Here is a 16,825-nt window from a genome sequence, read left to right as displayed (position 1 = left end):
ATCAACCACAACAAGTGCTTTACAATTTGCACAATTGAAATTTCACAATTTTAGGGTGTTAAACATAATAAATATAATTCTGAAACATGCATGTTAAACATGTATTATATAATTTGAAGTTAAACTGTGACTTGGGTTTTTTGTACCTCCAAAATTCAGTTCAAATTTCTTTGGTAACGTTTGTTGCTATTTTCATTATTCAGTTGAAACAGCTTTTAAATAGTTATTGGGGAAAATTTGAACCACAGTAAATTATGTTTAACCATTGCTCTCAGTAGCCCTTTTCACTCTGGTTGTGCATGAAGTAACATGTTTCTGTATCTTTCATACTATGAATCATTTAGCAAGAAAAACATAACTCCTGCATATAGAGCAAATGTGAATTTTAAAACTGTTGAAGAAAGCTAAATCTCTACAGTTAAACACCTTTCACTGTTTAATTATAATAGCTTAGTAAGTTATACAGTTAGATGTAAAAGATCTCTTGATAATTTGAAAAGGTGAGGAGCTCTTTGTCAACTTAAATTTTATGACAATATATATTATTCCACCTGTTTTTTGGCATACTTTTTGTTTTGAATACATATGGATTTACTGAATAGAAAGTGCTTAAGTTCTCCTTCACGGTACCTATATGACCATGAAGTGATGGGAACCATGCTTTAACAGTTAAGAAATTTTCTCTTTTGATCTTTTATAATCACTTTTTGTAATAACTTAGATTTCTTGATAATGATCACATGAAGAAATTTTATCATTCAAATAATTTATCTGTAAAAATTTTGGAACCTTACAAGTTAAACACAACATTTAGCTTTACCATGTGACAGTCTACTACACATTCATTACAAACAGAACTAGCAAGTCAAGTCTGACAAAACACTGGCTTTAATCATAGGTTAAAGCCTCAAATACAAACAGTAATTGTGTATAAGAGATTGAGATAAAAAAATTAGATAAATACACTTAAAAACTATGAACTGTATGCTCTGTTAATCAGTATTCTGTATTAATTTTGTCACTTCACCAAAATTGTTGACCTATAAACAACAATGTTGAATATAAATCCACAGGTACCAAGTTGTATTAATGTTGGATTACTGAAACAGAATTGCAGGAAGATGGAAAAAATGTGGGCCAATGGAAGTTAGCTTTATTTTTGAATGATTGTTCCAATACAAATATTGGCTTTATTTTGTAGCATTGCATTATCAGGTAAGTGTTTACAACACAGACATAATGTTACTTTATAATTTTTAATCATTTTCCACATTCAATAGCACACATACTACTTGATCAAAAACTTAAAAGAAAAAAAAAATTGTGTTGGGCCAAAGTGAAAAAGACTGCATTTAATCCAAAGTTCTAGAAAACTAGAAAAGGTTGAAAGCCATTTATTTTATTCTGTCTGTTTTTATTTTAACAAATAATGAACACACAGCAGAAAAAATACCAAACAGTACACTCTAGTCACAGCTTATAAAATAATAATAATAACGAGGCAGAAACTCCAAACCAAGTGTGGGTGGACATAAGTTGTTTTTTTTAAGTTGGCCATAAGTAAGTCAAGCCCTCTAGAGGCTTCAGAAAGAACTGCTCTACAGTCTTTCACTGTTCTATCACAATAATTAACAGGATAAGTTAAATGTCTATTACTTCCCATTCTTTAATTGACGTACAAGTCTAAATAATTATTTGGATAAGCTTTAGTTTTAATTTGTTGTAAATGATTTACATATAGTTTCTTCTTCCCTGGCCTTTAATTTCCTTTCTTTATTGTACATCCTTCCAGAGTAAAAAATTCTTGAATGTAACTGGTTAAAGTAGTTCCAATATTCACAAAAACAGTTTCTAAGATGTTGAACTTAAAAGAAAAAAAATCAAAACAAAGTTGTAGTTAATATAAAAAACAATTTTATAAGATTAATAGTATTTTTGCATTCTTAAATAATGAATTACTATAAATCTAAATATTCAAATGCTTATTTTCCCAACCTTTCATCCCTGCATTTTTTTCTGAAAACACTAAAATATATTAACAAAATGCCAGAAAAATAAAATTTCCTTGAAATTTCATGGAAACATGCATAAGTTGACAAAATTCTAACCAACAGTATCATCAGTAATAGGGATTTTTTGGCCAGTTAATACAATCTTAGCATCTTTCTATACTTTCCCTTTTAAAGACTGCTATAAGGTCATGTTTGTCTTCTGTAAATTATGCCAATAATATCATAAAGTAAATGCCATCTAACTTGCAAGATTGCAATGAAGAATATTTTGTTACCAAATTTCAGATATTTTTTAAATAGAATTCCTCCAAAATGCCTGCTTGAACCATATGGTTTTGCCTGTTTTTCAGGGAAGCTCGAACCAAATTATGTTCATTTTTGTCTACCTCATGCAAGTGAGGTGACATGGTAAAATTTAACCCTTAATCACACATGTATAGCCTCTTGAGCAAATTTTGCCAGTTAAATGATAAAGTGACAAGTTATCAAAATATCACAATAAATCAAAAAATACAAACTGCACATTCAAAGTTTCTCACTCAATAAGACAAACAATGAATTTCAACTTAGATTACACGTAAGGTGTGTGTGTGTCTGCAATTTACCTCAAAAAAAAATACTAAATTAAGTTTTTATATTCATAATTTTCATACAAAGTGACTCAACACAACATTCCATAAGTTCATAGCTTCAAAAATCAGGGGTGCACATCTCTACTAGAGCCTAGGAGAAATCTTCCTCATATTTTCATGTGTACCCTCATAAATCTTAGAGTAAGTCACCCAACATGCTTGAAGATATTGTAAAGTATCTATATATAATGTAGTCCATAAATCAAATTTAATTTTTTCAGGTTAAATTCTATCTGTATTATGTTATCACTGAATATAAACCAAAATTAAATTTTTTGCAGATAATACGCTGCTGGTGTGTTGTGACTCCCAAACTCCCAAGTGACACTTTCCACCAATGTAACTCTACACTAATGCATGCCACAAGTGATACTAATTATTTTGAAGTCTTAAACCTCCAAACAATTATCAGACAACTTCCAGCAAATCAAAAATGCTATTGTTTAATTATTGGGTAATTCCATGCCAACTCACCCAGAAAAAGAACAATTTTTTCCAGTTTATCATTTTTGTAGAGAAAATGAAAAATACACAGGTCATAAAACAGAACAAGAGGTGCATCATTTGTAACAGTAACCCACTGTGAATAGCTTTATCTAATAACCTTCTATAAACCAACTAATTCTGTATCCACTTAATAATTTATTTTCTGTTATAAATATATCAAATTCACTGGATCATTTTTAGCTCTACTCCTTCTAAATCCATGCTGGTTATCTGTAATGACATGTGTCTTTCTAAATCCATGCTGTTAATCTGTAATGATATGGCATTTGTCTTTCTAAATCCATGCTGGTTATTTGTAATAACATGACACTTGTTTTACAAATCCATGCTGGTTATCTGAACAATATGGCACTCCTTTCTTCTAAATCCATGCTGGTTACCTAATAATGTGACACTTGTCTTTCTAAATCCATGCTTATCTGTAATATGACACCTTTTCTAATCCATGCTGGTTATATGTAATAATGTGACACTTGTCTTTCTAAATCCCTGCTGGTTATTGGTAATAATATGGCACTTGCCTTTCTAAATCCATGCTTATCTGTAATATGACACCTTTCCAACTACATGCTGGTTATATGTAATAATATGGCACTTGCCTTTCTAAATCCATGCTTATCTGTAATATGACACCTTTCCAAATCCATGCTGGTTATATGTAATAATATGAAACTTGCCTTTCTAGATCCATGCTAATTGTCTGCAATAATGACACTTGCCTTTCCAAATCCATGCTGGTTATTTGTAATAATATGACACATGCCTTTCCAAGTTGGCTGATTTGGTGTTTTATGGCACAAAGCAACTAGGTTATTTGCACCAAATATCTGTTAAAAAGTTAAAATTAAAGTAGACTTAGAAAGTTCATGAAAGGAAAGTAAAGTAAACCAAAACAAAGTTTAAAAAAAAAACATAAATAGCATAAAACCAATGTTTACATCTAGTCTACAATGTTAAAGAGAAAACTACAGTAATACAAGTTGTAAAGGACTTTCTGTAATTATCATAACTTGCCAGGAAGACTAACAGTTAAGTACAAAAACCACCATCAGTCACCTGAAGCTGGCCTTTCCAGTCCTGGTTCCATGTTACTTGACATCATGGCCATTTTCAAAAAGTAATAAAAATTTAAAAGACTTGTAGCAAAATTTTAATAATAACTCACCAGGATAACTAATGGGTAGTTCAAACAACAGCATTAGTCACATGAAGTTGGCCTTTCCAGTCCTGGTTTCGAGTTATTTGATGTTATGGCCATTTCCTAATTCCAAATCAAACTAGATGGACTGTGATTCTTAAAAGGGAATCACATTAAAAAAGGTCTAATGTGTAAATTAAAAACTTAAATGGCATTAAAAAGATTAATGGCCTTTAAAAAACTAAACTCTTTATCAAGATGGACAGTGTCACCATCACCAATAACACTGTCTAACTTAAGGGACAAACTTTGGGACAGAACATGTTTAATATGGTGTCGTCATTGAGAGTCAGAACAACTGCAAGAAAGTAAAATGTGGCTTATTGTGATCTGAGTGTTACACAGACTACACACTGGTGCATCAGTTACAGATAAAAGAAAACGATCAGTTAAAAATCTGTGACCAATGCATAGTCTAGTTAGAACAACTTCCTCTTTCCGATCCTTATGGCAGCAAGACAGCTAAAGTCCAACAGAGGGTTTTATTTGGAAAAGCTTGTTTTCACGTTGCTCACTCCAAGTCAACTGCCAACTGGCACAGAGCTGAGCCCTGAATACAAGACCATAGTCCATATATGGAACACACACAGCAGTGATAGTGCCAGAGCAGATAGATTTAGCTGCAGTGTTGGCAAGCTCATTCCCATGAATACCACCGTGGCCAGGTATCCAGAAAAACTGGATAGAAGTAGATGTTAAAGAGAAATAGGCCAGTCAGTTTTGAATATCAGTGAGGAGAAAGTGTGAACTAATGTGAAGCAATTACAGGGCCAGTAAGGAACTAAGCGAGTCAGTATAAGTAGTGCAGTTTGAATACTGCTTAGCTTCTATGTAATCCAGGGCAAGAGAAATGGCATACAGTTCAGCAGTGAACACAGAAGCTGCAGAGGGAATTCTGCACACAACCACCAAACCACAACAACCCATGGCAGAGCTCACACAGTTACCTGATTTCAAACGATCTATAAAAATAGGAATGGAAAAATGGTTCAAAAGATGTTCAACAAATAACAGACAGTATTTCCAATTGGGAGTGTCTGCTTTTCTCAGATGATTTAAAGAAAGGTCACATTTGGAGACTGTAAGGAGCCATGGTGGGATGGGCTGACCAGTGGATACAGCAATGTTATCCAAGGACAGACCAAATTTATCCAACTGCACCTGAATACAAAGGCCAAAAAGAGCAATGGTAGATCATCTGTTCTGAAAAAGTATGGCCTGCTGAGGAAGGAAAACACAATCCCAGGTGGGATGTTGCTTTGGTAAGGAACGATGTTTTGAAGAATATAGTAAAGACAGTTGCAAATGGTGGAGGTGCAAAGAAGGTTCATGAGACTATGTATAAGCTCTGAACTGAGAAAATGGAGAAAACCCTGGTGCATGCAGAGCAGAAGTCCTTGATGATGAATGGGGTTCAGCATTTTTAAGGCTGAAGTTCTGGCAGAGCCATAAGCCAGTGATCCATAGTCAGGTTTCAATCAAATAAGAGCACAATACATCTTTAACATGTAACATCAATCCACTCCCCAAGTGGTGGAAGAGAGGACACGGCTGATGTTCAATGCTCTTGTACATTTGACCTGTAGCTGCTCAATGTGTGGTATAAAGGTCAGCTTACGGTCAAAGATAAGCCCCAAGAACTTTGTCTCACGGATCACAAGCAGCACAACTTCACTGATACACAGTTCAGGATCAGGGTGATTATCCCATTGGCAGCAAAAGTGCATGCAAACAGTTTTAGAGAGAGAAAAGTTAAAGCCATTTGCAGTGGTTCACTTCAGTAAAAAATTGAGGGCAGTCTGTAGCTGCCACTCAATACACCTCATGTTTGACGACTGACATGAGATGTGAAAGTCGTCAACAAAGAGCCCATTTTCAACAGTGAGAGGGAGTTATTCAGTAATGGTATTAATCTTTATACTGAAAAGTGTGATAGTCAAAACACAGCCCTGAGGAATTCCAAGATCCTGTAGAAAAGAACAAAAAAGTGTCAAACCCACACAAACTTGGAATCTCCTGTCCATGAAAAACATTTTAATAAAAATGGGCAAATGGCCATGTAACCCATATATATATATATATATATATATATATATATAGGTCTCTCAAAATGCCATACCTCCATGTTGTATCATAAGCATTCTCAATGTCAAAGAATACTGATACAAGATGTTGTCTTTTGAGAAAGGTTCTCTGATTGATGTTTCAAGTCAAATCAGGTGGTCTGTGTGGAGTGCTGTCATTGGAACCCACACTGGGTGGTTGCCTTTCCAAATCCATGCTGGTTATCTGTGAAAATATGACACTTGCCTTTCTAAATCCATGCTTGTTATCTGCAATAATGTGAAACTTGCCTTTCCAAATCCATGCTGGTTATATGAAATAACATTACACTTGTATTTCCAAATCCATGCCAGTTGTATGTTATAACGTTACACTTGTATTTCCAAATCCATGCCAGTTGTATGTTATAACGTTACACTTGTATCTCCAAATCAATGCCAGTTGTATGTAATAACGTTATACTTGTATTTTCAAATCCATGCTGGTTATATGCAATAATGTGACACTTGCCTTTCTAAATCCTTGCTGGTTATCTGTAATAATGTGACACCTGCCTTTCCAAATCCATGCTGGTTATCTGTATAATATGGCACTTGCCTTTCCATATCCATGATGGTTATATGCAATAATATGACACTTGTATTTCCAAATCCATATTGGTTATCTGTATAATACGGCATTCATTTTTTCTAAATCCATGCTTATGTGTAATATGACATCTGCCTTTCCAAATCCATGGTGATTATCTATAATAATGCAACACTTGCCTTTCCAAATCCATGCTGGTTATCTGTAATAACACGACACTTGTTTTCCAAATCCATACTAGTTATACGTAATAACATGACAATTGTTTTTCTAAATCCATACTGGTTATCTGCAATAATGTGACACTTGCCTTTCCAAATCCATGCTGGTTATCTGCAATAATATGACACTTATTTTTCCAAATCCATGCTGGTTATCTGTAAGAACGAGACATTTGCCTAAATATTCCTTTAGAAATTATTTAATTATATATGCTCTTAAGCTCCCAACCACTGAAGTAAGACTAACTTGCAACAGTCATAAGGAATTCATTTCCTCTCCTTGAACACTGGCATAATAAATGCTAATATCCAATCTTCCGGCACCTGTACATTTGTAACTCTCTATAAATTGGTTAGGTTAAACTGCGTATTTTACAACCTTTTATGGAGTTATATTTAAAATTAAGTTTAGCAAATTTATTACTAATTTATAGCAATAAACTTTGCATCATAATGTAACTTATAATTCAAGTATTAATACAAGTTTTGATTTTAATTTTAAAAGGAAATATTTAAATGTATTTTCAATCATTAGGTTTGTGTATCATGTGACTTCTTTGCTCCCTAAGTATTGGTGAAAAACATTTTTGTAACAACATACCAGTCTTTGTATCCCATCAGTTTCACACCATTTCAGAATGTGTTTATCATGTGACTACCCTCCACCAATCATACTGCACCATCTCTACTAGAGCAGCTAACTCCCTCTATAGAACAATCCTTACTTTTAAGAATTTGCAGATACAAACCAGAGATGGCAGCATATCAGTGGAGAGGAAGGGTAGGAAATTCATTTTCAGTGCAAGAAAATGTTAACTTCTGAAACAGTCTCATCCAAAACTAGAATTCCATATTGCAAAGGTGTAAGGCATGGTGAAGGCACATCAATATCCAATTAAATAGAAGGTAACTGAACTGGAAGAGCAGATGTGCAGGAACATGAAAGGAAAACATGTCTGTGGGATACACACTACTACTTCTGGAATGGCATGTTCTACACTCAATAATTAACACAGTTACACAGAAATGGCAAAACTGAACCGGCATGCAGCAGTGCACTCAGTAACAAGATGTACAACATAAAATAAGTAGAGAAGTGCTGTATAACTGAATTGAAACAGCACAGTACTAACAAATATGGAAGTCTAAAGTGTAAGTGACAACAGGCATGTATAAGGATGTACAAAAGGTGATGCCTTGGGTATGTCAAGTGAGGTTCATACATGCAAAACATTCAGTAGAAATGCCATGTATAAGATATTGTGATCAACAAGTGCAGTACTTCCAGGCAAAAACAATCCAGGTGAAGTGTCTTGAATACCCATGAAAAATAAAATTACATGTATGAATGTGATTGTTAGGGTTTTCATAGCTAGCATGTTTTCAAAATATCTGTCCTACTTCATTCACATGTGTAGCAAAATGTAGTACCAAACATAGCAATAATAAGACATAGTATGCTACCCGAGAAAAACAAAACTATACATAACTAGGACTGAAGGACCATAAATTGTATACAAACACCCATGATAACAAGAAAATCCACTTGTAGAGAAAATTATATATTTAAAAATAGGTGGTATGGGTAGAGAAAGCACTAGCAAAGAAGCAAACATTTCAACCTTCTTTGGGCATCATCAGGTTCACAAAGAAAGAAAGGGTTACTGACCAGTAGCTGACCACATGTTTGAAGGTGGTTGTGTAATTGAGTGTAGGAATGTAGAGGGTTCGCTCTTCTACTGGTGCTTTCTCCACCCATACTAGCCATTTTTAAATATATAATGTATATGAACACACCAAGTGCTGTCTACCCAGACAATAAACACCTGAGTATGTAAAGGCTAGTCCACTGTTGTCAAATCTTTTTTAGCAATGCTCAGAGGGTAAGCTAGGATTGAGATAGCTATGGGTGAGAGGTGATAAGACTATTTCTGAAGACTGTTGCTGTGCAACATATTTCTGTTGTGCAATATGACAGGAAATGTGATTTATAGAGATTAGGTTTTGTATTTAAAAAAAATATGTTAACGGAAAACTAATCTCAATCCTGATAAAGTAAAATAAAGATGAGATACAAAGACTCATTAACAAAAAATGTTAAGTACATCAAACTACAAAATGAAAAATACATGCAAAATATTATAATAAGAATTAAGAAAGATTAGACGTAAAGTTAATTAATTCATACCATACATCAGAAAGAAAAAATCAAACTATTTATCAGACAGAGAACTAATTAATGGTTGAAAAGATCACCATTTCCAGGATCTAAATTTATTCAAAGAAGTTAAAATTGACAATTCAATAGGTTACTTCCATTTTTCTATCAGGTTTAGTCTTGAAACTGTTTATGTTGTCTATTAGAATCATATTATTATTACAACAACTGGGTGAAGTGATGGACAACATGCAAGTTTTCTTTGTATTAATTTTTTTGCAATGGGTTAGGGTTCAAAGGCCATGTCATTGCATTTGTTGACTTGAATTCTAAATTTTATTGAACTACTATTTAATGAATTTATTTCAATAAGTTTGGAATCAAACTGTGGATCATAACTCAAACTTTAACATTATATACAAGTTAATTTCTTTATTTAAAAATATATATTAAAAAAAGCATTTAAATATAAATATTAGTGAATCATGTGGTATGTTGAATGTAATGTTTAAAATTAGATGTTTGTGATGTCAAAATACCAAGTCTATAGTTCATACAAATCAGGAACTCAAATTACAAATATTATGAAGCTATAATATAAAATTAAAATCTCGTATCTTTTTATTTTGCCAAAATATGGCTTATGTACTGAATCATACATGGTGGCCCCATTCAGTTCTTTCAAGTTTTTGAAATGGTCCCTTATATACACTTACTTCAACATATGACATGTGAATAACCAACCACAGCTTAGAATGTCCCCAGAGTAGTTTTCCCACCATTTTAATCTTTGAAAATGCTATAATGTTCTTTCGATCCAAGGTTTCATATTTTTTTAAATCTAAATAAATCTTAGTTACTAAGCTTAAAAATTATAGTGGAATTCTATAGTATCAGTGTAGTTATGATTTTTTAGTTATTGAAGCGTATATATGTAAAAAAACTTTTTTTTACATCCTCCCTTTGCAAAATTTTAAAAAAGCCTAGCAACCTATGTCCAGCAACAACCTAGTAAGATCTTAGCAAGAAGAGAATTATTTCCTTTACCTCTTGACTTATTCTATATTTTGAGAAAAATGAGTTTAATAATAATCTATATACATAATGCATAATTGAAATGTGACTGTATATTACAAAATATTAATCCACTAAAACACAGCCAAGACAAGGAAGACTAAAGGTCAGTATTATATTTCTGGATACTGACCTGAGTGCACATGCACCATGTCAAATCAAGCTATGTAATGTTAGCTAGACATGACTAGAAGGTTAATGTAATGAAAAAAATAAGGTATTTTCATATATAGTGTTATAAAAGTTACTTAAAACTAAACATTTGCATTTTTGTGTTATAATATCTAGTCATTCTAGCATGAAAAAAGAAAAAGAAATATAAATTATGCAATTTTTATGACGGATACAAGGTTGGTCAAGTAACAGACCCCACATAGGTAGAATATAGAAAATAAAAAAATATAAAGTCTCACTGAAGACAAATGTTTTAAATGTATTTAGGAGGTTTTACAGATTACACAAATAATATTCAAGTTTTTTGAAATGAAAAATCGTTTTCTAATAATTTCTAATCATAACATGAGATCACACTCAGACTTGTAACAAAACACTATTTTCATAAATAAAATCTTTGGTAAAAATATTTCGTTAAAATATCTGATCTTTGTGTACAAAATACTTGTTATTTTTTACCAAAAATCTACCAAATTTTGTGAAGATTCACATGCTGTATCAAAAGTTACAGTGCAAATACTTAACATGTACAAATGTCTATACAAACTCATGTATATTGCACTAAGTCTGTTGTGAAAGGGTTAACAGAAGAGTTATAGTTGTTGAAATACACTAAGAGTTGTTTGGGTCTATCCTACATACTGGTTATTCTTTTTTTTTTTAAGACTATATTAGATAAATGATGTACTACATATAAGTACTTTCTTTAATAAATTTGAAATATTTTGGGTCATTATTTGTTGGACAAAGAGTTGTTATTCTGTGGCAAGGTGTAATTGACTTTGCATAAATAAAGCTATTCTTCTGGAAGGAAATGACGAGAACTTCTGAAGAAAAATTGTATCACAGCCAAATAATATTCTTTGCTTTCACTCATAAGGTCCTACAATGTATTCCATAAAATCCTTCTCTTTCCTACAAGGTGTTCAGAAAGTCACTGTGCAGTTTTGAAAGCAGCAATAACAGCATTCATTCAGTCTATTTCAAGCCAGTAACTGATAGCTGTGTTTAGAAACAAAATAAGAAGGATCCAAGCCTGTATTGATGCCAACGTGAGTCACTTTCAACATTGTTTATAATTGTCATTCATATTTACCTCCTGTATTATATATTGAAACATGTCTGTCAATAAATATATGTGCACAGTGACTTTCCAAACACCCTGTAGAAACAAATGCATTAATTTCACATACTCTCCACAAAATAACACTATTTACAACCTATATTTATTTTTATAAATCTACTCACACAATTAAATCTCGATAATAATCCTAACAAAATCAAAATATGAACATATGTTTTAATGTCCAAAATTTCCCTTTTAATGTTCAATAATCTCCATACTTTCAAAGTAGCTTATCTGGACTTGTTCTCCCTGAATCATTATCTCCAACATGCACTACAAAAATAATCTTTACATCTCAACCATAATACTGACTCCAGCTTTTGCATATTACAATGAAGTTCCTTTCTCTGTGTTTACTCTACATATTACTCTTAACTCAAAATTCTGTTGACAAACATTTGAACAAATGTAACCTAGCAGATAGTCATCAAATTATTTAGTAATCTGCTTCATAAGATAGCTCCCATGGTTGATAACTTTCACTAAAATAAAATACAAATTAAGACTTCTGTATTCTCAAGACAAAGATTAACCTGAAAATGACCTAACAAGGTCAAAACATTGTTCTGTACTTTCTTTGTATTAAAATTTTAATACCCATACCAGCCATCTTGAGAATACATTTTTTACTTCAAGTGAGTTTCTCATCTTGAAAAATTAGACTTTTCTGTCAGTGGAGGCTAGCTAATCTTCAGCCTTCACTGTATACATGTGCAACACTAACTAATTGGGTTAACAATGTTAAGTATACAAAGAACTGGCTTAGTGACAGAAAGCAAACAGTGATAATCAACAGCATTGGGAGAATATGCATAGCACATCCTTTAGTGGTCAAGTTTTGGAGCTTTTTTTCTTTATCAAAGTAATTTTATCAGCTTGATAGACATTAATATTACAGATGTTGTTGGTGTTTTTAAACAGCTCTTCGACAACCTCAGCCAGGATGAAGAAAGTTTTATTACTGTTATAATTTAAATGAGAATACATTAAGAACAATGTTTGAACAAAAAGATGTTGATGTTGTGATAAAACATCACTTCAGTCATCTAAATAGTGTATTGTAGCAAGCAATAAGAGTAATGAGATTTTGGATAGAATCTACAGAAGCAGTGAATACAAGACAAGGAATATTCTTTCATAGTACAGATCACTTTTAAAATCTCATTTAAGGTAGTGTGTGCAGTTTTAGCTCTCTTCCCCAAGAAGGACATTGAACTGTTGGAGAAGGTTCAGAGAAGAGCTACTAGGATGATATCTGGAATGAGGAGAATAAGAACAGAATCAACTGTGATGTTTTATGGTTAAGGATATTGATAATATAAGTACATCAAACTTTGTGTTTAGCAGTGAAAACAACAAGACAAGGGCCCATAAGTTCAAATTTTAGCAGTGTAGAAGTCTTCTGCAATTTAGACAGTATTACTTTTCAAACAGGGTGGTTGGGTTTTGAAAATAGCTGCCTTCAATGATGGTGGAGGCAGAAAATTTAACCAAGTCCAAGAAAAGATTGGATGAATACATGAGTAATAATTAGTAACTATGGCTATACAGAAGAAAACAGAACAAATTTGTTCTTACTAATTTAATTCTTTACTTTTTGTAAAGGTAAAACTCAATGTTTTTAATCTCTTAAAACATGTTTTTCATTTGTCTTAGTTGTTTTTTAAAATGTTAATTTGTTTAACCAGAAAGTTGTAAAATTGGACATGGTTAATTTTTAAACTGGTTAAGACTTGAAGAATCTCCTCCAATGTACTCACTTTAATACAGTTTCTCTTGTCACCCATTGCACATTGTTTGAAGATAAATCCATTTTTTTCATGAGAAAGCCTACCTTTCCAATCCTCCTCCAAGAACGTACATTGTTATAGATTTTTACAAAAGTTACTTAGTTAAACACAGCTGTATTATCCACTATGATTTTTATTCCTTAGTTACAAAGAAGTAACCTCAACTCACGTCCATCAAAATGGTTGGTTTAGGACCATCGGGGTAAACACCGACATTGAAAGTGTCTGCATCCATTTAAGTAGATGTTTGTAACATATCACAGAATTCTTCCATTTCTAATTCAAATACTGAAACATCTGATGTAGAAATTTCATCCCTTATCAGAGCAGGTTTTATGTTGACAGAGATGAAATATTGGTCCTGCCCACCCTTAACTGTTTGGTTTCTTTCAATGTAACTATTATGTCAGACATGCTTTTCTTACTTCATTAATCTTTTATATACCATTTCTGAAGATACATAGTTGACTATGAATGAATCACAGGTAAACCTCATTCAATGGGTAATTGAAGAATTGTTGGAGTGTTCTTAGGGCTTTCCTTTTAATAAAAAGATTTAAGACACTCCAAGAGTTTCATCAAACTTTCTAAAGTTAGAAAGAGCAAAACCTAATGTGTTTTATTAGAGTTGAGACAAAACAGTGTGGAATTGGACATCAACTAAATATCAGAACACCTTCAGTTTTTCTGTTCTGACAGTGTCAGTAAAGTGAAGACTTTTCACAGTTATTTCCTCTATGTCACAAAACAGTCTACCAGTTACAGTGTGAATACAGTTTGCATCATGGGAGCAGGGCAGTTGAAACTACATACTTTGATTTAATCTTTTTTCATTTTAATGAAAATGACTTATTTCCCTTCTCTGTTCACTCCTATAAAGTTGGTAATTGTAATATCTGCAAAAAATGCTAAGCAAAGCATTTTATTGAGGAAAGAATGTTTAAATGTAGTCAACTGGTCAGTTTATTAGTAAGCTAACTTCACCAAAGCCAATATCAGCTCGAGATTTAGCAAAGATGTTAATATTGCATCCTTCCTTAGCTTGAAGTTTTCAAGATTCAAAAATCTTCACCAATTGTCTCATTTTGAGTCTAAATATCACTACAAAATATGTTAAAATTAACTGCCCAAATCTTGTTAATACTGCAGAAAATTTGCAAAGTTTTTAACATAATTCAGGGTATGAGGGTGTTCTCACAGAGCATGTGCATCAATTTCACATTTTTATCATTCTTAAGTTATGGTATTAAAACTCTTTATGTTAACTGTTTCTTTATCCCAGCCATTTTACTTAAATATTCAGATGACAAAGTATACTTTCAGATATTGCAACATTATACTTTTGCTCTGTGCTTACCTTGAAAGATATATGAAGTCTTTTAACAGTTTCCTCACCATGTAAATCTGCTCAGTGTTACTTCAAAAAATCCTTTTTTCTTCACTGATTAACTTCATACAATCAATATCTGTATGTTTAAAATTTAAGTATCTTATAATCAATATGTTATTACCCCAACCAGTAAAAACCTTGTTCTCAGAATACAATTTCCCAACTGTTTGATCCCATTGTCTCTAACAGAAGCAATTAAAACCTTCCTATACACAAAACCCCTGATTGTAACCCATACAGATTCCATCTCTTAACCATAATATTGTTTTCAGTTCTACCAGTTTGCAGATAACTTTATACAGATCCACTCCACTTTTTACAAAGTTCGTCACCATTAGATAACCTACAACCTAGAATTTGAAAATAATGCCCATTATCAACCTTTTCCAACTCTAACCAAGTTTCTATAATTCTCATTATATGTATCCTTTATTTCAGGTTAAACTAAACCATTTGTTCCTAACCTCAAAATAACAACAAATGAGCTTATCCATAAATCTGGCATTTATCTCTTAAAACGGGTACTTATCTTCATAAACTATTATGTGACTTATTCTCCTAAGCTATCCTACTCCTAGAATTTAAAAAGTTCCTCAGACTTTAGTACTATGATTCATATGAAGTACAATCAAGCACATATTAAAAAGAGAGCAAGATTAATTAAAATCAAACTACATTCAGTTACTGTAACTACACAAAAGATTTAGTTCTGTAAAGTACACTCCAGAATTCTTATGATAAACTGCTACCTTACCTATATACCAAACATCATCGTATGATAAACCACTACTATTAGTACTATTACTAATGTTACTTTTAGGGTAAATGGTAGTAGTATTACTATAAAAACTAGTACTAGTAGTATTGGGATTGTGTAATAAATACTGTAAAGGATACCACACAATTCTTAAGATAGCTACTACGTTATCTTTACACATGTTTCATGTGCACAAGCTGATGACGTTAGAGTCAGACGAATTTGATAGGTGAATTATTATTATTATACGATTAAGCTTAAGCTACCTGTCTGTGAATACTCGTCAGGGGTCTTTCCGCCTGCCATCAACCATCGACACCAGTCGATTGTTTCCCAGTCATCAATTGGTTTTGAAGGGTCTATTATGATATCAAGTAAATCATGTAGAGATCTTGGATTGTTTGTTCTTTGGCATTCTGCTTGAAAATAAGAAGCTGCCCCTCTTTTACCTTTTTTAATCAGCGATGTCACATCGACATCAGCCATTTTCTCTCGTTGACTGCTATGTACGAAAGCTTAACTACTGATTCCAAGATAGCGTCATCTATACTAATTTTAAACATACTACGAGGAAAACGGTGGGATACTAGAAAGTAATGACTCGAACTTGTTTCTAAAATCTATTATATGATTTTTTTTCTTTAGTAGCTGCATAATTTAAAAACAACTTTTGTACATTTTTATTTTTACCCAACTACTACAATATGGAATTCGCATTGCCAGTAGAAAGTAACAGTTTTGTTCAAACACATAAATTATTGTTATGTTTATGCAGAAATAGCTCTTACTTTATTTTGTGACGTGCTGTATCTATATAAATAAAATAGCAGTGCATGTTGCATGTCCATGTAACTACTTCGCAGGGCGTAGATTGATATTCACCAAAATTGGTTTGGAGATTCATTAGGATGCGGGGATACATATAGACTTTGTGTTTTGTGGTTTTTATGTGCGTTTTTCCGTATTTTATCACTACTTTGCCCCTGTAGACGGATCATTAACCAAATATAGTACGAAGGTTCGTGGAAAGATACTATAAAGTTTCAGTTTTGCAGTTTTGATGGGCTTTTTTGTGTTTTTGAGTTTTTTGCCACTACATGAAGATTTGTTGGGTCCATGTGAAGATACATGCAA

At 32.6% G+C, this 16,825-nt stretch overlaps 1 protein-coding gene across 7 annotated transcripts in view; it reads right to left on the bottom strand.

Moving 5' to 3' along the window:
* Positions 1 to 16,216, bottom strand: part of Ubr3 (Ubr3 ubiquitin ligase) — a 94,689-nt gene extending 78,473 nt beyond the window's left edge. For 4 of the 7 annotated variants that reach the window (XM_076504705.1, XM_076504707.1, XM_076504709.1 and 1 more), the window contains exon 1: positions 15,958 to 16,215. In XM_076504705.1, the coding sequence (XP_076360820.1) occupies positions 15,958 to 16,177 (220 nt within the window). In that variant the 5' untranslated portion in view covers positions 16,178 to 16,215. Of the gene's footprint in view, positions 1 to 15,957 lie in introns of all 7 variants that reach the window. The other 3 variants (XR_013029013.1, XM_076504706.1, XM_076504711.1) reach the window with 1 other exon arrangement.
* Between the last annotated feature and the right edge of the window lie 609 nt (positions 16,217 to 16,825).

Source organism: Tachypleus tridentatus, chromosome 6 (genome assembly GCF_004210375.1).
Source record: "Tachypleus tridentatus isolate NWPU-2018 chromosome 6, ASM421037v1, whole genome shotgun sequence".
NCBI lineage: Eukaryota > Metazoa > Arthropoda > Merostomata > Xiphosura > Limulidae > Tachypleus > Tachypleus tridentatus.
Note: the sequence above shows the minus strand (reverse complement) of the source record. Positions and strands in the feature narration are given on the sequence as shown.